This window comes from Hypanus sabinus, chromosome 16 (assembly GCF_030144855.1).
Source record: "Hypanus sabinus isolate sHypSab1 chromosome 16, sHypSab1.hap1, whole genome shotgun sequence".
NCBI classification, from domain to species: Eukaryota; Metazoa; Chordata; class Chondrichthyes; order Myliobatiformes; family Dasyatidae; genus Hypanus; species Hypanus sabinus.
Window position 1 is genome coordinate 85,970,299 of NC_082721.1, and position 25,391 is coordinate 85,995,689.

The window sequence follows — 25,391 nt, forward strand, 5'->3', positions numbered from 1 at the left end:
ATTCCAGATGATTGACATTTAGCGTTAGGTGCATTGATGACATAAGCTAAAAAATAAAGGTGTCACACTACTGTTGCTTCATAAGTGATGAATTTGGGTGGTGGCCGGGAGTTCAGGAGACTCACCGCCTCGGGAAGAAGCTGCTTCCCATCCTAACGGGCCTTATTCCAATGTTATGGTACCTCCTGCCTGATGGTGGGAAGAAGAGTCAAAGAGATTGTGGGACTGCAGGTAATAAAATCATGTAAATCCAAGAGGGGAACAGAAAATTTTAGAAATGCACAGCAAGCCATGCAGAACCTGGAGAGAAAGAAATAAACATTTTGGATCCATGACTTTCCATAGGAAATCATTAGTTTTCATCGAATTGCAACTTGAACTTTGTTTCTTACTCTACTAAATTTGAGTGCTTCCATCATTTTCCATTTTTGTTGTAAATCCTCCCTAAGTAGCATGGAACAATAAGCAATAACAACAATAAGTGGCAGAAGGCAGAGGGCCTGGTGAACCATCTATAGAACTTGGTTGCCACAAGATAGGCTGTGATTACTGGGAACCTAGAGCAATGTACAAAATGCTGGAGGAACTTAGCAGGTGAATCCATCAGTGTCATATATCATTGCCAATGCTCCAGGTGAGGCTTCCTCTATATTGGTGAGACCTGTCACAGACTGGGGGCTATCGTTTTGGCGAGCATTATTCCTCCGTCTACCGTAACAGCCAAGATTTCCCAGTGTCCATTTTAATCCTGTTATGTTTTGCAATTCAAGAACATAAAACCTATTAAAAGAAAAACACAGAGCCACGAGATAACTCATGTATATTCATTTTTACTTTTAGCGAGGTGCATGTATGATGCGGCAACGTAATGATGTATGCCATTTTCATACTTTTACATATAAACTGCAATGATTTATGTAAACAACATAGAATCCTTAATCAAACAATATATTTACAATATCATTGAAATATTAAATTCACAACACTCCTCCCCTCAAAGCTATAAACCAACTCAATATAGAATGCATCTCTCTCTATATATAGAATACTATGTAATACAACTACAATTCAGACATCTACAGCACAGTAAATGTTAAATTGTCCCATTCAGGGCTAAAGATTTAATTGCTGTGGAGGATTTCTTATTCTTGCGGGGCAATGTCTTTCCTGACAAATTGGGGGGGGGGGGTCACTCTGTTTGGCAGGTGAGACTTGTGGCTGTGAAGCAGTCTCAGGTTCTGGGGCCTCTCCATGGTGATTGTAGGACTTGACTCTGACACTGCAGGAAGTGGTTCTGACAGCTCCGGACAGCATTCTTCAGGCTGTGGTAAGCTTGCCTGAACAGTGCATAGCAAGCTTCACTAGATGATGTGGATCATAATGTTTGTGTACAGTGAGTACATCACCATTTCCTTTACCTTTTGGAAAGACACTGCTTTGTCCATTGCCATTTCTTTCTGATCTATCATAATGAATTCAAGGGGTGGAGCACAGTAACCAGGTTTGGCTGGAGCATGTTATAGCAACCAACAAATCCTACAAAGGACCTTAACTGTGACATGTCCTTTGGCCTTGGGGCATCCACCATTACTTGAATTTTCTTAGCACACTTCTATAAAACTTGAGCATCAATGGTGTAACAACAGTAAGTGATGCTTGGTTTAAAGCATTCACTGTTGTTGAGTTGTGCTCTGAGCACATAATCTTCCAATCTTTTTAATGCTGTCTTGAGATTTTAGAGCAAACACGAGGAAATCTGCAGATGCTAGAAATTCAAGCAACACACACAAAATGCTGGTGGAACACAGCAGACCAGGCAGCATCTATAGGAGAAGCACTGTCGACGTTTCGAGCAAAGATCCTTCGTCAGGAGATTTTAGAGATGCTCTTTGTCATCCTCATGGATAACAATGATTTCATCTGGGTAACACTGAGTACCTTGAATCCCCAAATACATTGGAAGATAGTGTGGGTAATTTCTAAGCTGGAGGAGTTGGGGGAACATCTGTGTCAAGTACTGCAATCCCGAGGACATTGCACACCAGATGACCAGGTACGTCACAGTTATTGAGACAGAGCACTGTTTGCACAGTCTCAATTTCTGCTCTACCTTCCCAATCTGCCCCATCTAATTCTTGTTACACCACCCAGCACCTCCAAAATAGATCCCAAGCACCTTCAGGTAGTCAGACCTGACAGTGAAACTGGATCAGTTTATTTATTATGATGTTCATTACTGTCATATGTACTAGTGAAAAGAATGTCTCACATACTGTTCATGCAGATCATTTCCTGGTAGTGTTGTGGAGAGTGTAGGTTGGCAAGAGTTATAGCAGGACATTAATATGATGCAGAGCTGGGCTGAAAAGCGGCAGATGGAGTTCAACACGGGAAAGTGTGAAGTGATTCACTTTGGAGGATTTAATTTGAAAGCAGAATACAGGGTCAATGGCAGGATTCTTAGCAGTGTGGAGTAAAAGGGTCAAAGGGCCTATATGTGCTGCAATGTTCTATGTTCTAAATCACTGAACTTCAAGATGCACACTTAACATTTCAGGAGCGTTTCTGCTGTCAGATTTCTGAATGACCAATGAATGCATAAACATAGCTGCAGCATTTCTCCTCCCTTTTTGCACTACCTATTTAATTTACCCGTAAATTCCGGACTACAGAGCGCACCTGATTAAAAGCCGCACACTCTAATTTTAGAAAGAAAATCAATTTTGTACTTGTACAGGCCGCACCAGATTTTAAGCCGCAGGTGTCCGACGTTGTAATATGAGATATTTACACAGAAAGTTATTACACGTGAGGATTTTTAAACTTTTAATTAAATCCGTATGGTAACATGAACAAATACATATTGCAAATGCTTTTTTTCGAACAGTGCCTGTAACACAGCTACTTTTAAATATACATACATATCGGTAACACACAAATTACGTTGGGTATACTTTTTTAATGAACAGTGCACGAACAACATTCCAATATCTCCTAACGACTGGTAAAAAAAATATATATACTGCAGCCTACCAGGAAAAGTTATTGATCGCCTTCTTCATCTTCCTCCACTATCTTTGTTTGAGTGAATGTGCGGAAGTTAGCAAGTTTTTCCTCGTGGTCGGGAGGGAGCTGCCAACACAGAGTTGTGCGTACCCTGACGGACAGGCCTTTTCGTCTCATAAATCTAAAACACCACGATGGCCCACCTCTAAAATCTTTGATTTTCATTTTGGTGGCGATTGCTTTAGCCTTCAGTTTGATCTGCATGGTGGAAACACCACGGCCGCCTGCTCTCTGTGTGTTAACCCAGTCTTCAAGAAAGTTTTCAAGTTCAGGCCATCTGCTATGATTACCTTTGAAAGCTTTTGTCGTCTTTTTGCATTGACTCAGTTCTTCACGCTGGCGTCTCCACCGTCTCACCATCGATTCATTTATGCCAAGATTATGTGCAGCAGCTCGAATTCCTTCTTCAACTGCCAGATTGATCGCCTTTAACTTAAAAGCTGCATCATATGCTTTTCTTCGAGTGTTTTCCATGTTGATGAGGGTGAGTACAAATGACTGATTTACAATAATTTAATTGTGAAAGTGCGCTTGATTTATCGTACAATTTCATTGGACCTCTGTGAACTACTCATCAATTTTATTGGTCTACTGTTACGAGACAAAATGTTTTTGGCGGCATGAAAAAAAAACATGCATTAGCCGTAGTATAGGCCGCAGTGTTGCCGCAGTGTTCAAAGTGTGGGAAAAAAGTAGCGGCTTATAGTCCGGAATTTACAGTAATTTTCTTTTTATATACAATATACTTATTGTATTATACAGTTTTTATTATTATGTATTGCAATCTACTGCTGCCACAAAACAACAGATTTCATGATATATGTCAGTAATGTTAAACCTGATCCTGATTCATCATGCAGAGCATCAAGGTGGTACAAGGTAAAACTGTAACAGAATCTTCCATCTTCTGGTCAAGATGGCACCAGAAAACAACAATTCCTCAGGCAACGTCTTACGGATAGCCAATTTCTTCAATTATTTCACTTTTTCTACAGCTTCTGCTTGTGAAGAGATAGGGCCATGGTCGACTCCATTTCGAAGCATCGAGACAAATGCAGGGGGCAGCAGTCACTCGCCATGGAGGCCACAGGTCAATGGCATGGTGGTTGGAAGGCCGCAGTTCGGTGTTGCGAGGTCAAAAGACCGCAGGTCAGCAGCGCGACAGTCTGCTTGCAGTAGGACTGAGTTCAAGCGGCTGCTGTCTTCGGTTCTGGCGGGAAGATGTTATTGAAAGTCTGAGATTTATTGGACTGTTTTTCATATTGCCCTCCCTCAGATTTCCGTGTTTTCTTTCTTGTTGCTGATTAGAGGGTTGGGGTTCCGGGTAGGCGAGGGAGGGGTCTGATGTTCTGTTGGCTTCTGTGTGTGGGGGTTTGGTGCTATTGGCACTGTTCTTTTTTGTGGGTTGGGGTTGGGGGTTTGATGTTGTTTTCTCTGTTTTTATGCAAAGAAGACCGTTTTCGGTGTAGGCGATCTGTTAGCATTTTTATGCAAGGAAGAGGATAGGGGGTTTGGGGTTTGTGAGTTTTGTTTCTCCTTTTTGTTTGGGGGGAGGGTGGGGTGGTTGATGTCTTTTCTGTTAAAGTCTTGCGAAGTTTTTCTGTATTTGATGGCTATCTGGAGAGGACTTGTATCAGAGTTGTATTGTAGATGCCTACTTTGACAATGAAATGAACTGTTGAACTTTTGAATGCAGACTGTTTTGCATTCTAAACGCAGCTGTGTAACAGCTAGAGAGTAAGGGCAGTGCAGGCAGACAATATAAGGTGCAAAGAGGAAGCCAAAGGCGATTCAATAGTAAAATAAATATTCACAGTAATTTGCATCGTGTTTTTCGATTGATTCGTCACCTTTTTGATATTAATACAACACACATACAAGGAAGTTTGTGTCTACGGAAAAAAAAACATATGAAGGGTCTCGGCCCGAAATATCGGCTGTTTACTCTTCTCCATGGATGCTGTCTGCCCCGATGAGTTCCTCCAGCACTTTGCGTTTGTTGCCTCGGATTTTCAGTATTTGCACACAGTAGTTTCTTGTTCTTGATATTAATATTCATTAGAACACCTGACGTGTTTTGATTGGTTAAGCGAACTTCCTATGGCATTGGCGGACAGGTTCGGTACTGATTAAACCTCCGCCCCCTTGATTGGTTGGGGGTGTTGTCAGTCAGTCTGCATTCTTCCCACGGTCAAGGTGCTCCCGCCCGCCGCGGGTCGGGTCGGGTCGGGCCGGGCCGCGCCGCTGAGCGGAGCCGGCTCTCCTAGTGCGGCAGGTCGGGGTGATGCCGCTGGGTCGCTGGAAAAAAGCCGCGCCCCCTTTGGTCGAAAATGATGAGGCGGAGGCCGCGGCCCGGGAGCGCTGGCTGGAGGCGCAGCGGCCACGTTCGGCTGCGCCGGGGGAGACCCCGGGGTCTGCGAGCGGGCCGGGCCCCTCGCCCCTCAGGCCGCGACTCGCCTTCCACACGCAGCTGGCGCACGGCAGCGCTACTGGCCGAGTGGAGGGCTTCACCAACGTGAGGGAGTTGTACGCCAAGCTTGGGGAAGCATTCGGCTTGCACCCGTCCGAGGTAATTATCAGCGGGGTGAATGTCGTCCAGTGGGTCCTGGGACGGATGCGAGAGAGGGTGGGGAGAAGAGAAACAGCAGGGACTTCTCACCGCTCCACCTGGATGATGGAGATGAGGGCAAGGATGGTTCCCTTTGAGCTGAAAAGTGAGCCACTTGGGAGAGGTTGGGTGGGCAGGGAGCTGTAACCAGGGAGAGGGGGATAGAGCCCAACCTTCCCCTCAAGTAGAGGAAAGAGAGGGGGGCAAGTAGTGAGAGAGACCTCAACGTGAGGAGGGAGCCTGCTGTAGTGCGGAAAAGAAAGTGTCATCAGGCTGATTGCTTGAGGGACGGGAGCGAGCTTTAGGAGGGGCTGTCAAAAGTGAGCGGTAGCCCAGGGGTAAGAGAGAGGGAGAGATCCCTAGGGTTTCGGAAATCCTCTCTTCTACTCTATCTGTAGAGAAAACACCTGAGGTTGGGGGGCAGTCGGTGGGGGTGAGATCTGCCTTAGGTGGGAGAGTTACGGAGTAACACACAGAATGTTTGATTTACTCAGCAGGTCAGGCAGTATCTATAGTGAGGAATAAACAGTTAACATTTCAAGCTGACACGCTTCATCAACAGTTAATGAAGTCCCCGAAAGGTGTCTACATAAAGCATCAACTGGTTATAGATGCTGCCTGACCTGCTGAGTTCCTCCACCATTTGTGTGTGTTACTTTGGATTTCTGGCATCTGCAGAATCTTTGTGCTATAGAGAGTTGCTGAATTGACCATGCTGAGCCTAGAGCTGGTGGTTGAAGGGAGAATTTTTATCTGTTTAGCAATGCAGTGTGCAACAGGCCTTGAGAAACAACCTGGTGCTCATTGTAGGCTCTGGGATAGTTAGGTGAATCCTGGAAGGTTTCCATGGATAAGGCAGAGTAATGTGTGGTGTAGTCATGAGAAAGACATGGAAGTGTCCTAGTTCATGGGTGGGACTGGAGTTGTATGTTATTTGCTTTGGGTTGGTGGGATTGCTGATAGACTAGATTTAATATTAGAGGTGGTGTATTTTGGGTCATGATTTGATGGTCCATAATAATCTATTTCTGTACTGTAAAATTCAATCTCTTGATTTGCGGACTGTGCCAAGATATGTCATTGTTGCCCTTGATATGATTTAGGAAGGGATATGGTAAAGACAGACCCTCTCTGGTGAGGCTTGAGACACTGTAAGTAGGAGTAAGAAGCCAGGACACTGACATGAGGCATTTTGGGCATGAGCAATTTTTGTTTTGAGTTTACTCAGCTGAGCATCCATAGTCTCCCAGTGAAGCGAATTGTGAAGATTTACAACTGTTTGGAAAATAATTTCTCTTCCTTGGGTCTGAGGGCTGGCATGAATTTGAGATTCAGCCATTGTTCTTGTCTCGCCAAGCAGAGGACACGGTCTCTTGGCAACTGCATTATACTGAGAATGGTTTGTCCAGAGGCGCATCAGTGAGATTGCAAGCGTTTGTCCTTTTGTTCTTGCTGAATTAATGTGCAATGCAACTTCAAGGCAGCCAGCCAAAACAATGTTATTAAAAGGGCTTTCACCCTGAAATACTGGCAGTGCTAGCCCAGTGATCTCTAGGTGCATGAGGAATGATGGAAGTGTTCTCGAATGGGTTCCCAACTTTTTTTTAATGCCATGGATCCTGACCATTTGCAGAGGGGTCTGTGAAGCGACCCCAGGTTGAGAACCCCTGTTCTAGAATATGCAGGAGTAAACGTGGCGATTTGCAGCTCCATTTTGAAGCCTGGAAGAACTGAAAGTCACAGGTGCAAGTGAGATGTGTTGATCTCTCAATACCAGTGAGGGAGGAAATCTCCGGGGAGCTTGAAAACCAACAACAGCTCACTACAGCAGTGCTGCTAGGTCCAATGGATTCAACAGTTAGTCACATGGTTGTGATCTGCACCTTGTAAATAACTCCATTATTGAAAGTGATTACAAACACAATTTAAATGCAAGTTGTTCATGTAGTAAAATATCCTGGGATTTAGTGAGTCAGAGGACCAAACAGTTGGACACGTTAGTTCATTTTAAAGTGTGATTTGGTGATGGAGAATTTAAGGCTGCTGCTAATGGGCAAGTAAGAACAATGAATTAAAAATGCAGAACTATGTAGCAGAGTGTTGTAGGTTGATAATTTTTAAGCAATTCGTTGGGTCAGAGTCAGTGAAACACTCTGTCAATGTGTCATCTTACCTTTCCACAACTGCTGCTGTTACTTGCTTCACTGTTCAGCCCATTCACTGCTTTTGTGAGTTTATTCCTTTGCAAGTTGAGAGAATACAGTGTTTCTTTGTTGTGTGAGCTAGTTTGCATGGCTGTTGTGTAACTGGTGTTCAGCTGCTATACCAAAGCATAGGGTGATTCTTCAGGAATGCTGCAGAGGTGATTGAAGCCCCAAGGGAGAGCTGCTAGGACATGCACAAACAGCAGTGAATTGTGTTGTATGCGACCAACGGAACAGTGGAAACCAGCGGTAGTCTGGCCGTTGCTGTGGTTTGAGTTGCTGGATGTTTGGGGTGGGTGGCAGAGCTGGTGGGGGAAAATGGTTCCCATCTAATGCCCCCCTCGACAGTTTCAATGGGCATTGGTTGAGTTAACTGAGTAATTTTTGTAGAACTGATCCAAATTAAGGACATTAATCATTTATTTACAAACAGTGAAATATTCAACCAAACATCCAAGTCAAACAAGTACTCATCTAAACCACCTTAAGTTACAAAACTCCAACACTAAGCATTCAGTAACACTCCTAACTCCGGTCTCCCCAAGTTAAGCAACTACATACCAACATTCAACAACAGGTATTTAGCTAAGTGTACACGTGTACCCTCCTATATAGAGCACACTTTCCCAATAGTTCTTCAGTACTGGTTGCGACCTCAGTCTGAAGTGACCCCTAGCGAAAGAGACAGTCTTTGGCACATGTTATTCTCATACCCCCGAGGTTCCTGGAACTGCAAGCCGGTGTCATGGCATGAAAGCCAACCAATGAGAAAATTGCTATATCCTTTAAACCGGGCCAATCAGTAACTGGTCTGGCAGAATTGGCTTTCAGCTGGCAAGTAAGTTAACCCTTCATGTTCCATCTCAAAAGGTGTAACACCATGGCAGTTCATCCCTCAGGTTGGCATTACCCCAGCGAATGCCCTAGTAAATTACGTGTAAAACACAAAAGTATCAAAAGTCTATACTTGTACATTTTCTCCCTCAGAACCTTTGCAAATAACTGCAGAACTTAGAACAATTACAGTCAGCTCTCCTTATCCGCAAATTCAACCAACCGCGAATCGAGAAAACTCGGAAGTGCTCTTCCAGCACTTGTTGTTCGAGCATGTACAGACTTTTTTTTCTTGTCATTATTCCCCAAACAATGCAGTATAACAACCATTTTACATAGCACTTACATTGTGTTAGGTATTGTAAGTAATCTAGAGATGATTTAAAGTATATGGGAGGATGTGCGTGGTTATTGAGAATCGGGATCGAAAAAAATCAGAAGTTCTCTTATTAAGTAAGTCGGAACAGGCACATTTGGTATTATTTAGCGTCAGTTAGTCAAACTTAATATGTAGTGTATATTTTACCTTTTTATGCTTATAAAACACTTAAGAACATGTGTTTCAGCGCCGGGCTCAGAAACGGAAGTTCCCGAATGCGAGCCAGTGACACACCGGTCCCGAGCGCACTCTCCATCTGTGCCGGGTTGATGTGAGGATCAAAAACTCAAAACCACAAAACCTAATAATTAAACCACTGCGTTGCTTAGTAATAATTGTAGCTTTCATTGGGGCAAGGCCTTTCCCACTTTATCCTTTAAAATTGTTCCGATCATTGACCGACAAAGCCTAACGTTTTTATAATGACCTTTTTCCGATTGCTTTATTATTTCAACTTTATTTTCAATCGTGATCATGATTGTTTTCGTGAACAGAAACACTGCAGTGTGGATTCAGAGCTCTGGCGCCGGGTCCTAATGTCCACCGCAATGAGACAGGTTAAATAAGGTCTGGGGTTCTGCTGGGTCCTAAGGTCCACCGCATTGTGACAGGTTGAAATAGGGACTTGAGCGTCTGAGTTTTTTGGTATCTGCAAGGGGTCCCGGAGCCAATCCCTCGCGGATCAGGAGGGCCGACTGTAATTCCCACCGTGGAAATTCTTTTACACATCCTTCAAAGAACAAAGGAAGAGTAGCAATTGCTGGGTGGGTGTCTCCTCTCCACTCCTCTCCCCCCCCACCCCCCCGGCCCACCAACACACTAACATATTTGCATACAAGCGCTTAAAGGCACAACCCTCTTAAAAGATAACAGCTTCTGCAAATGAATTTCACTGAGTAGCAAAATATTTCAATTGCTTTCATTTTTCAGCTGAAGCACAGGATTAATTCAAACTTCCAATATTGATTGAGCAAGCGTATGACATCCTTTGTACTCACTCACTCGCTTGTACCCACACCTCATGCAACACTTAAAACACATAAGCCATTCATACTTTAAACTTTTGAGAAAATGGCTTGCTCTTAAGGGTTAAACTATTATCAAAATATTAGGCAGCGTGCACAACTCCTCCCAGGTTTTAAATCCCTCTCAAGGAGGGAAAGGTACCAGAGCTTGACCACCGCTGCCATATTACCTCCTCGGGATGGCATTCTTTTCTGTGCATTATTTATTGCTTGATGGGATGACAGCCCCCAGGGTGCTAATCTCTTTCATATGAAAGGACTTCAGCAAAACCCATCCCCCTTCCTTGCTGGGTATGGGACTGTGTGGTCACTGCTCTGTGGTGCTGTGGAGGGGAGCACAGTGGCTCCTGTGGAGAAAGTTCTAACCTATTAAACCTTTCCCAGTAATTAGGTCCTTGTGTTTTGGCAACATCCTGATAATTTTTCTCTATAGTCTTTGTATCTTTCCTGTTGGTAGGTGACTAGAACTGCACACAGTATTCTAAATTTGGTCTCACAATTGTTCAGTCGGCCCTCCTTATCCACGAGGGATTGGTTCCGGGATCTTCTCCCCCCCCCACAGAAACCAAAAAACACGGATGCTCAAATCCCTTATATAAAATTGTGTAGTATTTGCATATAACCTACGCACATCCTCCTGTATACTTTAAATCATCTCTAGATTACTTATAATACCTAGTCCAATGTGGATGCTATGTAAATAGTTGTTATACTGTAATGTAGTGGTCACCAACCTTTTTAAGCCCAAGGTCCACTACCTCGGCCTTAGTGAAAGGCGAGATCGACTCCAAATTGATTAGTCACCCACATGCGCACTGGGGCAGAAAAGACTGGAAGTAAAACCCCGTAACCCGGAAGTACGTTTGTAGAAATAATGCATAAGCACCAGGGGGCCCCACCCTTTTTTGCACCGTGGATAGGTTTAATATTAACAATATTCTTGCGGACCGGCTGACGGTGGGGGGGGGGGGGGGTTGTTAAACACGACCTTCGCAGCTCTCGGCACTTAGCTGCTGCCCCACCCTACTCACATTTTTTCCGCGGAAAAAACTCAACTGGGTTGTCTTTAAGTGCAGGGTGCTTGGACTCAAGGTACTGAAGCAGTTTTGAGGGCTTCATTGCCTCATTAGACAGCCTCCAGGCCTGAACATCCTTTGCCCACCTGCCGCCAGACGCCCTGGCCAAGTGCAGCTGGTCATGGATGGGGTGAGAGGACAAGGTCAGGGCCGGAGATCCCCGTGGAGGGCCGCGCGGTTGCAGTCCGGACAGAGCGACCAACCAAGCGAGGAGAGCGAGAGGCCTGCGCCCGCCCCCCTGTAGGATTTATCGACCGCCAGAAGTTTGTTTCTGCAGATCGCAGTGAGGTAGCTGCTCTGATACTTACGAAACCTTGAGCCCGAATTAGGTCGTCTGCAAATATTTTAGCACCGGATTCCCCACGAACATTTGGTGTGCTAAACTGGTTTAGAGGCGGCACCCATCTGTCCGCATTCTGGTCCTGTAGCATTGGCACTTCCCGCCGGCCGCGCTCCGGGCCAGTAGCATCGGCTCTTCCCGCCGGTCGCGCTCCGGGCCAGTAGCATCGGCTCTTCCCGCCGGCCGCGCATTTAGGCGACTGATGACCTCGCATGGGTTCAAGTTCAGCAGTGGCTGTGACAGGGAATGAGGAAAGGTGCAACTGACTCATATTGTTTCCTCATGGCCCGGTGGTGGGGACCACTGAAGTACACTGTGTAATGCGGGGGAGCTATGCGCATGCGCACTGGGCAGAAAGAACAAAACTAAAACCCCGCAACCCGGAAACAATCTCTGGACAGTATTTGTGCATTTATTTTTCATATTTTTTCGGGATCTACTGGGAAAGTCTCAAAGATTGACCAGTCGATTGAGATCGACGGGTTGGCGACCACTACTGTAATGTTTAGGGAATATTGACAAGAAAAAATACTGTACATGGGAGGTGCAACGAGACCTGGATGTCATTGTACACCAGTCATTGAAGGTGGGCATGCAGGTACAGCAGGTGGTGAAAAAGGCAAATGGTATGTTGGCATTCGTAGCAAAAGGATTTGAGTACAGGGGCAGGGAGGTTCCACTGCAGTTGTACAAGTCCTTGGTGAGACCGCACCTAGAATATTGTGTGCAGTTTTGGTCCCCAACTCTGAGGAAAGACATTCTTGACATAGAGGGAGTACAGAGAAGGTTCACCAGATTGACTCCTGGGATGGCAGGACTTTCATATGAAGAAAGACTGGATCGACTAGGCTTATACTCACTGGAATTTAGAAGATTGAGGGGGGATCTTATTGAAATGTATAAAATTCTAAAGGGATTGGACAGGATGCAGGAATATTGTTTCCGATGTTGGGGAAGTCCAGAACGAGGGGTCACAGTTTAAGGATAAAGGGGAAGCCTTTTAGTACTGAGATGAGGAAAAATTCTTCACACAGAGTGGTGAATCTGTGGAATTCTCTGCCACAGGAAATAGTTGAGGCCGGTTCATTGGCTATATTTAAGAAGAAGTTAGATATGGCCCTTGTGGCTAAAGGGATCAGGGGGTATGGAGAGAAAGCAGGTACAGAGTTCTGAGTTGGATGATCAGCCATGATTATACTCAAAGGGCCAAATGGCCTGCTCCTGCACCTATTTTCTATGTTTCTATGTTCCCCTCGCTAACAACACAAGCAGCAAACGAACAATGATCGAACAACGAATAAAACTTGTAATATCTGTACAGTAGTTGTTACACTGTCTTGTTTAGGGAATAAGGATGCTTTGGAGGAGGCTCAGTAATACTAAAATCAGGAACTGTGGAGGTTGAGGGTGAGGTTTTTCCAAGTGTTGAACGTCGAAGCTTCAGAATTGCAGCTGTTTTAGTTAGAAACATTGTTATAGGAAGCTGTCTCTTTTTCTTTGCATCATCAAACAAATCTTGCAGTGGTTGTAGGTATGTTGTTATCCCTTGGGTGACACGGAGGCTTCGTTCCATCGAAGTATCGTAGTCAAGGATCATATCCTTTTAACACTTGCACCTGTTGAAAAACTGCTGCGAATTTTTCAAGTATCAAGTGGGCATCTTCTTCGAGAACAAGCCTGTTTCATCACAATTGAAGACTTGCTCTGGAAGGTAGCTTTTCTCTTCTGAGATTCTTGAGCTCCTCTGCGAACGCTGCTACGGCCTTGGCATTAGCCAATGCCGATTCTCCTGTGATCTTTACGTTCTTGAGGCTGTAGCACTTTACACAGCCAGCCATCCCTCACTAGCCTTAAACTCTTTTCTCTCGCTCTCATCAACCCCGTCACAGTAATGCTTGTAGAGACTAAGAGCTTTTTCATGTATAATTTGTCCAACGACAGGGATTTGTTTTTGCGACATAGCTTCTAGTCACGCACTTAATGCTTTCTCAGTCTTCGCTAGCACTTTATCACGAACCAGAGAGACCATTTTTGCCGTTGTAGGGGCAGCACCAACTCTTCCACGAAATTCGGCTTCTTTCTGCTTTATTGTGCAAATGCTCGATTTATTCTTATCGACCTTACGGCCCACTTCGGAATGCGACATGCCACTTTTCAAAAGATCGATATTTCTGCTTTCTCGATGAGAGCACTTTACACTTCCTCTTAGCCTTTGAGGAATTGCCTTGACCACCTAATTGCTTTTTAGGAGCCATTTTTTCACAGGAACAAAGTAGTCAACGAATGAGATGCGAGGCGAATAATGCTCAAACAGCAAGTGCTGGAAGAGCACTTATGGGTTTTCTCGATTCGTGGTTGGTTGAATTTGTGCATGCGAAACTCACAGATAAGAAGGGCCGACTGTATTGCACAACTTTAACATAACATCGTTATTCCTGTATAATACCTTGATTATTGAAATATGCCAGAAGCTCTCTTTATGACCTTATCTACCTGTGCCACCACTTTTAAGGAATTATGGATCTGTCTTCTCGGATCCCTCCTTTCTACTGCACTCCCCATTGCCCTACTACTCATTGTGTAAGTGCTTTCTTGGTTAGTCTTCCCAAAGTGCAACACCTCACACTTGTCTGCATTAAATGACAGTGAGGTGTTTGAGTGAATGTGTGTGAGAAAGAGAGAGGTGCTCTCATGGTGCCGTTATGAGGGGGCTTCGATTTTGACCCAGTGATGATGAAGTCGTCTGTTTCGGTGAGTAAGTTGAGTGAGGGAACTGCAACTGAAGATGGTGGTCTTTCTGCATGTCCTTGCAGCTGCTTATGGTTGAGCCTGTGTGTGAGTTGCTATGGGAGGAACCTTGGTAAGTAACTTTTGGGAATTCTTTAGATGGCACACTACACAGTGAGTTGATGATGGCAGGAGTCATTATTAAGGGTGTGGATGAGATGCTAGTCTAGTGAGTTATTTTTGTCTTTGACAGGTGGCAACTCCCAAATATCATACAATAGGCTTTTGAGTCTGTGCTGACTATCAAGGGCTATCTACACCAGAGGTTCCCAACCTGAGGTCCGTGGACCCCTCGGTTAATGGTAGGGGCATGGCATTAAAAAGTTGGGTGCCCTGATCTACACAAACCCCACATTTATCCCATTTTATTCTCTTCAGGTTCCTATCAATTCATTTTTGGTTGTAAAACTTGCTGACTCACAAGGGGTAATTTATAATGGCTAACTAACCTGCAAGCTCACGTGGTTTGTATCATATAAACCCCACACAGAAAGTAATGGAGTTCAGGATTGAACCTGTACCTGTGAGGCAGTGTCCTTCCTCTGAGTGCTACACAACTTGTAGTGTTGGAGCTGCACTCATCCAAACTAGAGAGTGTAGAACAGGCATGGGCAAACTACGGCCCGCGGGCCATATGCGGCCTGTTAAGCTTTTTAATCCGGCCCGCAGAACTTGATGAAATTATATTAATAAACCTTGTTAACGTTTTTTTCCCGTAGTTCTGGCGTTTTCCCAATAGATGATGCACTCTATATACATTGACCTTTGTTGAGGTGCAGCGTATTACTCCACATTTGCGCTTTACTCTTTGTTCGGCTCGACCTATTTGTGTGAACAGGCGTTCAGCGTCATGAACATCAACAAAGCCAGCCACAGATCCAAGTTAACTGACCAACACCTCAGATCCATCATGAGAATCGCCATAACAAAACTAAATCCAGACTTTGATGCGCTGGCTAAAAAGGGAGACCAACAACACTGTTCCCACTGAAATTAAAAATAAGTTTCTTCGTTGTGTTATGTAAAAAAAAACGCATTTGAAAATATTTTTTTCAATAAGCCTTACATGTTACATGTCATTTCTGTTAAGTGATGGACATGAGTAGTGCGCAGGTGCACGTACGTTCTCAAAATAAAAAATGCGCTCCAGATCAAATAACGCGCTCCGCATACTGGCGCGCTGTCACTGTTCTGTCCTTGTGCTGGTCGTTGTTGAGTTTTGGCACAGGGGACAATTGAATAAGAAGGAGCAGGTCAAGTAGACCTGCATCTCCTACAGTTTTTGAAATAAAGACAGTCAGGAGGAGAGTGATGATGATAATATCTTGAAGGATAACAGAATTTTCAGTACTTTAAAATAATAACTGTTACTATTAAAAAAAAGCTGTATTTTATTCATTTAATTTTCAGTGTTTTAAAAGTCATTTCAATAAATAGCTAAATACCATGGGACTTCAAAGACAGATATTTTGTTGTAATGCATTTGTTCATTTTCAATTGAAATTAAAGCACAAGTTTTCTACATATCCCATGATATTTTATTTTCTCTTATGAGGTGTATTACCAAAACACTCCGTCCATCTGCTCCTGGTCCGGCCCCCCTGTCAAATTTTAGAACCCTTTATGGCCCACAAGTCAAAAAGTTTGCCCACCCCTGGTGTAGAATCATTGGTGCTAGTTGGGGTAATCTCACAAGGAACTTGCACTTCTACAGTACCTTTCAAATCCTTTACACCTTGAGTTACCTTTGAAATGCTAACATTGCTTCTGCAGGCAGCTGTGCTCGTTTTGTTTTGGAGAAATAAAACCAGAGGGAAGATCACCTTGATAAATTGGAAATTTGTGCACTGAACAAATTTACCACTAGCTGTGGTAAATTTTATTTTGTTCTTGTATTATGTCTTGCTTTGTGACTTCAGTTTTTGTTGTGAGTGTTTTCTTGGGCTAACTTGTCATGGACATTAGTGCATTAGAAGAAAGTATGTTTACTGACTAATCAGCAGCCAGTGATGCTGGCAGCTGGATGTCTAAAGCCTCTTAGAAATCTGTACAAAATAGCACAATGTTTATCAGGTCTCATTGTAGAGCTTCAGGATCCAAGATTTGAGCTGTTCTCAGTGTTTAATATGAATTCTTAATTCATATCAATTGCATCTCTAGACTCATTTTTGTTCAATCCACAGATGCAGTCTTTAAAACTTCGTAATTGTCAGGTTTAATAGGATCAAGCTTAAATTTGTCTGTAAATTTGCTGCTGATTCAACTGTTGTTGGCAGGATTTCAGCTGGTGACGAGGAGATGTACAGGAGTGAGATATACCAGCTAGTTGAGTGCAGTTGAATCAACGGTCTTGCACTCAATGTCAGTAAGACCAAAGAACTGATTGTGGACTTCAGAAATGGTAAGACAAGGCAACACTCACCAGTCCTCATAGAGGGGAACAGAAGTGGAGAGAGTGAGCAATTTCAAGTTCTGGGTGTCAATATCTCTGAGGTATTGTGCTAGACCCAACATATCATTGCAGCTACAAAGAAGGCATGGCAGCAACTATAATTCATTAGGAGTTTGAGGAGATTTGGGTATGTCTTACAAACAGAATCAGGCTTAATATCACCGGCATGTGTCATGAAATTTGGTGCCTTTCCAGCAGCAGTACAATGCAATACATAATAATAGAATCAAAACTGAAGTATGTACATTAAAAAGTAGTTCAATTAAATAAGTAGTAAATAAGTACCAAAGACACTGGCAAATTTCTATAAATGTATCGTGGAGAGCATCCTAACTGGCTGCATCACAATCTAGTACAGGGCATGGAGGGGTGGGGTGGAGCGGGTGTCTACTGCATAAGATCGAAACAAGCTGTAGAGAGTTGTAAACGTAGTCATCTTCGTCATGGGCACTAGCCTCTGTAGTGTCCAGGACATCTTCAAGAGTCAGTGTATCCAAAAGGTGGCATCCAGCATTAAAGACCCCCATGACCCAGGTCGTGCCTTGTTCTCATTGCTACCATCAGAAGGGAGGTACAGGATCAATGATTTAGAAACTGCTTCTTCCCCTCTGCCATCCAATTTCTGAATGAACATTAAGCTCCTGAACACTACCTCATACTTTTTTTAAAATTTGTGCTCTGCTTATTTAATTGAACTACTTTTTAATGTACATACTTCAGTTTTGATTCTATTATTATGTATTGCATTGTACTGCTGCTGGAAAGGCACCAAATTTCATGACACATGCCGGTGATATTAAGCCTGATTCTGTTTGTAAGAACAGTAGTGAGCCAATCAGCTCTGTTCCTGTTCTGTCATTTGGTTGATAGTGGCTGGTAGATAGCTTAATAACCTTGCCCAATAAAATAAATCTGATTATTACACTAACCCCTTCAATTTATTCCCAGCTTTGATAATGCTGCTTCAGGTTTGGAAAAGGTCCAGGTTTTGAATCGCTTTTGTTTAAAGAACTGCGTTGTGACACCACTTGCGAAGACGTGCAGCTCAAGTCTTATGGTTACAATTGTGGTTCTTGGCTCCACTCTCGCTTTCCAAAATCAGATACGTTATCAACTGTAGTCTTTATAAATAACTTTACAATGTTGGCTCTGCAGTGTAGGAAACTAATGTTCCATTGTCTCAAACTGATGTTTACTTGGAAAGTTTGCGTGTTCCATGTTTAATTGGATGGCTTTGTTGTGATCTTTGTTCTTGTGCTGAAGCTGTCGATTTGGTTTGATTTTCCCTTCTGAATATCAGCTAAGTGAATGGATGCTGCACCACTCAAACAGGTGAATTTGCTCTCTTTGACAAAGAAAATTAGTGACATTCCTCTCCTTGGTTTGATCAAGGTGTCCTGCAGCCAATACCAATTAGCTGTTCAAGTAATTAGATGTGTTGCATTTTCCTCTACTGAAGAGATTGCTTTTCCGAGAGTGCTTCACTGACTGCACTATGGTTTTGCATGTTCCATTGGTAAAAGGCATCATGTGCCTTTCATCTTCTTGTTACTGTTAATGGAGCAATGTTATCTTGAAAGTTCATCAATGATACAAGGATATTTGGCATTTCCAGCAGTGTAGATGGAAGTACCATGTTGCAAACAGATTAATAGATCAACTAGATGGGCAAAGGTGGTAAATGAATTTCAGTAAATGCAGTTGTGTGAACACTTGACCTAAAAGGGATAAAGCTCGATATATCGTCGGCCCAATGGCGTGTTCCTGTGCTGCACTCTTCTGTGTTCTATATTGTAGCTTTTCACCAGTTAGTGAATATGGAGAGGCTTGTATGATGGGTGTGCATTTATTCTGTTGCATAAATTTCAGTAAACTGTATAGAAAGTAAAAAAAAAACTTGGTGTGAAATGGTGATCTTTGTAATTTGAAATCTTCAACTTGACGAGTGAAGTAAAAATCCTGCTACAGTTGTATGAGTGTTATCTATAGCAGTGAGCATCACATCTGGAGGTGGATGTATTGGCCGTGTGGGAAGAGCAGTGTAGAATCTGGACATTCCAGAGTTGAAGACGACGTTCCAAAACTAGGGCTATATTCTCTTGAATTTAGGTCAAACTATGATTTTTATAAAGATTTACAAGGCAAACTGATGGGATGGATAGATGAAGACTTGGCCAAAATCATCATCTAAAAGTTGGAGCCATGGTTTTTAGGATTGAAGTTGGGAAACCTACAGGCAATCCCTGGGTTAGGACACAGTTCTGTTCCTGAGAACAGTTTCTCAGAAATAAACAATTGCAGAGTGGGAGAGGATCACAGAAACAGCAGTGACGGGGGAGCAGCTGACTTGGTCAATGAGTCTGCTCAGTGTTCCCAACTCTGCTCAACTCAACCCAGAACCTGATTACTGCAGCTCGATGGGAAGAGTGGAAGAGAATGTCCTGGTCCCCTCTGGCCAAAGATACGTGCAGCATCACAGCAGCTTGCACGTCCATCCCACTGGTCTCCCTTACTTTTGTGTATGGTAACTTGGGGAGGACACAGAAAAACATAGAAAACCTACAGCACAATACAGGGCCTTTGGCCCACAAAGTTGTGCTGAACATGTCCCTACCTAGGAAATTACTAGGCTTACTTATAGCCCTCTATTTTACTAAGCTCCATGTACCTATCTAAAAGTCTCTTAAAAGACTATATCATATCCGCCTCCACCACTGTTGTCGGCAGCCCATTCCACACACTCGCCACCCTGAGTAAAAAAATCTTCCCCTGACATCTTCTTTGTACCTACTCCCCAGCACCTTAAACCTGTGTCCTCTTGTGGCAACCATTTCATCCCTGGGAAAAAGCCTCTGACTATCCACACGATCAATGCCTCTCATCGTCTTATACACCTCTATCAGGTCACCTCTCATCCTCTGTCGCTCCAAGGAGAAAAGGCTCTGTTCACTCAACCTATTCTCATAAGGCATCCTCCCCAATCTAGGCAACATTCTTGTAAATCTCCTCTGCACCCTTTCTATGGCTTCCACATCCTTCCTGTAGTGAGGTGACCAGAACTGAGCACAGTATTCCAAGTAGGGTATGACCAGGGTCCTAAATAGCTGCAACGTTACCTCTCGGCTCCTAACTTCAGTTTCACGATTGATGAAGGCCAATACACCGTACGCCTTCTTAACCATAGAGACAACCTGCGCAGCTGCTTTGAGAATCCTATGGACTCGGACCCCAAGATCCCTCTAATCCTCCACACTGCCAAGTCTTACCATTAATGCTATATTCTGCTGTCATATTTGACCTACCAAAATGAAACAGTTCACACTTATCTGGGTTGAACTCTATCTGCCACTTCTCAGCCCAGTTTTGCTTCCTATCAATGTTCCACTGTAACCTCTGACAGCCACACTATCCACAACACCTTCAACCTTTGTGTCATCAGCAAACTTACTTACCCATCCCTCTACTTCCTCATCCAGGTCATTTATAAAATACACAAAGAGTAAGGGTCCCAGAACAGATCCCTGAGGCACCCCATTGGTGACTGACCTCCATGCAGAATATGACCCGTATACAACCACTCTTTGCCTTCTGTGGGCAAGCCAGTTCTGGATCCACAAAGCAATGTCCCCTTGGATCCCATGCCTCTTTACTTTCTCAATAAGCCTTGCATGGGGTACCTTATCAAATGCCTTGCTGAAATCCATATACACTATATCTACTGCTCTTCCTTCATCAATGTATTTAGTCACATCCTCAAAAAATTCAATCGGGCTCATAAGGCACGACCTACCCTTGACAAAGCCATGCTGACTACTACTAATCATATTATGCCTCTCCAAATGTTCATAATTCCTGCTTCTCAAGATTTTCTCCATCAACTTACCAACCACTGAGGTAAGACTTACTGGTCTATAATTTCCTGGGCTTTCTCTACTCCCTTTCTTGAATAAAGGAACAACATTTGCAACCCTCCAATCCTCCAGAACCTCTCCTGTCCCCATCGATGATGCAAAGATCATCACCAGAGGCTCAACAATCTTCTCCCTCGCCTCCCACAGTAGCCTGGGGTACATCTCATCCAGTCCCAGCAACTTATCCAACTTGATGCTTTCCAAAACCTCCAGCACTTCCTCTTTCTTAATGTCTACATGCTCAAGCCTTACAGTATGCTGAAAGTCATTACCAAGATCCTTTTCCATAGTGAATACTGAAGTAAGGTATTCATTAAGTACCTCTGCTATTTCCTCCGGTTCCATACACATCTTCCCACTATCACACTTGATAGGTCCTATTCTTTTGCATCTTATCCTCTTGTTCTTCACATTCTTGTTGAATGCCCTGGGGTTTTCCTTAATCCTGCCCGCAAAGGCCTTTTCATGGCCCCTTCTGGCTTTCCTAATTTCCTCCTTAAGCTCCTTCCTATTAGCCTTATAATCTTCTAGATTTGTAACATTACCTAGCTGTCTGAAACTTTTATAAGCTTTTCTTTTCTGACTAGATTTATTCCAGCCTTTGTACACCACAGTTCCTGTACCCTACCATATCTTCCCTGTCTCATTGGAACATGCCTATACAGAACTCTGCACAAATATCCCCTGAATATTTGCCAGATTTCTTCTGTACTTTTCCCTGAGAGCATCTGTTTCCAATTTAAGCCTCCCAATTTCTTGCCTGATAGCCTCATAATTCCCCTTACTCCAGGAAGGGTCAGAGCCATCTCTATTTCCTGAGGAGACTGAGGTCCTTTAACATCTGCCGGATGATGCTGAGGAAATTCTACGAGGCTGTGGTGGCCAGTGCTATCATGTTTGCTGTTGTGTGCTGGGGCAGCAGGCTGAGGGTAGCAGACACCAACAGAATCAACAAACTCATTCGTAAGGCCAGTGATGTTGTGGGGGGTGGAACTGGACTCTCTGATGGTGGTGTCTGAAAAGAGGATGCTGTCCAAGTTGCATGCCATCTTGGACAATGACTGCCATCCACTCCATAATGTACTGGTTAGGCATAGGAGTACGTTCAGCCAGAGACTCATTCTACTGAGATGTAACTCTGAGCGTCATAGGAAGTAATTCCTACCTGTGGCCATCAAACTTTACAACTCCTCCCTCGGAGTGTCAGACACCCTGAGCCAATTGGCTGGTCCTGGACTAATTTCCACTGGGCATGATTAATTTATTATTATTTAATTATTTATGGTTTTATATTGCTATATTTCTTCACTATTCTTGGTTGGTGCTGCTGTAATGAAACCCAATTTCCCGCGGGATCAATAAAGTATATCTGTCTGTCTGTAAATGCTTTTCTACCTTGTCTGTTGCTATCTCTCTCCAATGCTATTGTAAAGGAAACAGAATTATGATCACTGTCTCCAAAATGCGCTCTCACTGAGAGATCTAACACCTAACCAGGTTCATTTCCCAATACCAGATCAAGTATAGCCCCTTCTCTTGTAGGCTTATCTACATATAGTGTCAAGAAACCTTCCTGAACACACCTAACAAACTCCACCGCATCTAAACCCCTTGCTCTCGGGAGATGCCAATCAATATTTGGGAAATTAAAATCTCCCATCACGACAACTGTTATTATTACACCTTTACAGGATCTGTTTCCCTATCTGCTCCTTGATATGCCTGTTACTATTGGGCGGACTATTTAAAAAAAAAACGCCCAGTAAAGTTATTGACTCCTTCCTGTTCCTAACCTCCACCCACAGACTCCGTAGATAATCCCTCTATGGCATCCACCTTTTCTGCTGCCATGACACTATCTCTGATCAATAGTGCCATGCCCCCACCTTCCTCCCTCCCTGTCCTTTCTGAAACATCTAAAGCCTGGCACTTGAAGTAACCATTCGTGTCCCTGAGCCATCCAAGTCTCTGTAATGGCCACCACATCATATCTCCAAGTACTGATCCAGGTTTTAAGTTCATCCACTTTGTTCGCAACACTCTTTGTGTTAAAACACACATCTCAAACCTTCGGTCTGAGCGCTTCCCTTCTCTATCACCTGCCTATCCTCCCTCTCGCACTTTCTACAAGCTTTCTCTATTTGTGAGCCTGCCTCCTCTTCCCCTGTCTCTTCAGTTTGGTTTCCACCTCCCTCTCCCCCCCCCCCCCCCAAACAATTCTAGTTTAAATTCTCCTCAGTAGCTTTAGCAAACTTCCCCACCAGGATATTGGTCCCCCTGGGATTCAAGTACAACCTGTCCTTTTTATACAGGTCACACCTACCCGAGAAGAGGTCAGAATGATCCAGACATCTGAATCCTGCCCCGTGCTCCAATCCCTCAGCCACACATTTATCCACCACCTCAGTCTATTCCAATTCTCACTGTCGCGTGGCACAGGCAGTATTCCCGAGATTACTACCTTTGAGGTCCTGCTTCTCAACTTCCTTCCTAACTCCCTGTAGTCTTTTTTCAGGACCTCTTCCCTTTTCTTACCTATGTCATTGGTACCAATATGTACCACGACTTCTGGCTGTTCTCCCTCTCACCGCAGGATATCTTGGACACGATCGGAAACATCCCGGACACTGGCACCTGGGAGGCAAACTACCATCTGAGTTTCTTTTCTATGTCCGCAGAATAGCCTGTCTGACCCCCTAACTATAGAGTCCCCTATTACTACTGCCTTCCTTTTCCCTTCTGTACTCTTCTGAGCTACAGGGCCAGACTCTGCTGTGCCAGAGGGATATGGGGGTAATGAAAGTCACAGGTTAACTGCAGCTCTACCATATGATAGAATGGGCTTAAGGGACTGAATGAACTCTGCCCTGGCTTTGGAAGCCTAATATTTGAGTATGAAGTGATAAGCTGTAATTTTGAGTGGCCTACGGGAATACGGTGCCAACATTTAAAGTTGCTGGATAGAGCAATGGAGAGGGTATTTCCATTTGTGTTGGAGACCAGAACTAGGAACTCAAATGATTGTCATTGAAATGAGCTATAAACCCTTTTGGACGTTTAGCATAAATTTTTTCAACTGATGTGAATAGGACTATATTAACAGAAGATTTTTGAGTTGAATTAAATAGTTGCCATGAGAAAAAGCTAAGTAAAATGAGGTAGAAAACTCGACAGTGTACTGTCAGGATTATAAGAAGGGCAAGTAGAGGCATAGGACTGCATTATGAACTAAATAATTTTCAGCAATTATTTTCCTGCTATGGACAAAATACTGGTTGAAGTGAACTTGTATGTGTTCCTCTACTTATTAACAGATCATGTTCTGCACTTTGAACACCCATAAAGTGGACATGGACAAGCTCCTGGGTGGCCAGATTGGCCTGGAGGATTTCATCTTTGCCCATGTTAAAGGGCAGAAAAAAGAAGTGGAGATCTACAAGTCAGAAGATGCTTTAGGGCTGACTATCACGGATAATGGAGCAGGCTATGCATTCATAAAGGTGAGTTCAGGATGACATGAAAAGTGTTTGAAGGTCTTGGGTTGTATATTGCCTTTTTATCTCGCATTGGAATGCAGTCCAGAGAAAGCAATGCAAATAACACTTCCAATTTGCATGTAACTTGTGCCTTGGTTTTGGACATTTGCATTCCAGCATGTGCAGATGATTTCACTTTTATAGAATGTGGGCACTTTTGGGAAGATCAGCATTCAGGGCCATTCCTAACATGAGAAAATCTGCAGATACTGAAATCCAAAGCAACACACACAAAATGCTGGAATAGTTTAGCAGGTCAGTCAGTATCTATGGGAAAAAAATGTAAACAGTTGATGTTTTGGCCAAGACTCTTCATGATGAAGGGTCTCAGCCTGAAATGTCGATTGTACTCTTTCTCATAGATGTTGCCTGGCCTGCTGAGTTCCTCCGGCATTTTGTGTGTGTTGCAGTGCCATCCCTAAATTGAACTTAAATTTAAACAGCTAAAAGTTTGTGGCCAACAGCCTTCAATTGATTGTGCTAAGTAAGTGATGTGCTCTGTTTCAGGGGTTGGGCTAGTTCGTTTAGTGTCATTCAATCACACACGTATGCAGCTAAATGAAACAACAATCTTCATGGACCAAGGTGTAAAACACAGTACATATTATCACATACTGGACATAAAATAAGACAATAATAGCAGATTTTAAAAAAGTATTCTGTAGGTATGCAATTAAGTGCATATACGACATTTAGTTAAATATACAACAGTATTGCTGATAGTGCCGTTGTCATAAATAATGTGCACTGGGTGGTGGTAGGGTGTTCAGAAGTCTCACAGCCTGGGGGAAGAAGCCCTTACCCAGCCTAGCAGTCTTTGTTCTTGTACTGCAGTACCTTCTGCCTGATGGTATGAGGGCTGAGAGATTGTGGGATGTAATTGAAGGTTAGAGGGTTCTGTGAAAGCAGAGCTGCTGATGTGTTCTGGATGGGGTCGGGTGGAGGGAGAGACCTCGATGGTTCTCTCGTTGGTTCTTACAATCTGTTGAAGGGTCTTGCGATCAGATACCTTGTAATTCCCGTACCTGATGGTTCTGAAACAAGTAGCATCTCACCTAATTACAGCTGTGTGGCACATCTGCCTACGTTTTTTATGGTGTGCAGCTTGCATTCCTGCCCTTGCAAAAAGGATTTTTGCATTGTGCCACTAAGAGCCAAGTTCCTAGCAGTGAT

At 43.6% G+C, this 25,391-nt stretch overlaps 1 protein-coding gene across 1 annotated transcript in view; it reads left to right on the forward strand.

Annotated features, from left to right (window-relative positions):
* Nucleotides 1–5,231: 5,231 nt before the first annotated feature.
* Nucleotides 5,232–25,391, forward strand: part of LOC132406548 (PDZ domain-containing protein GIPC1-like) — a 78,313-nt gene continuing 58,153 nt past the window's right edge. The window contains exons 1-2 of the mRNA XM_059992360.1: nucleotides 5,232–5,635; nucleotides 23,997–24,182. Of these exons, the coding sequence (XP_059848343.1) occupies nucleotides 5,351–5,635; nucleotides 23,997–24,182 (471 nt within the window). The 5' untranslated portion in view covers nucleotides 5,232–5,350. The remainder of the gene's footprint in view (nucleotides 5,636–23,996; nucleotides 24,183–25,391) is intronic.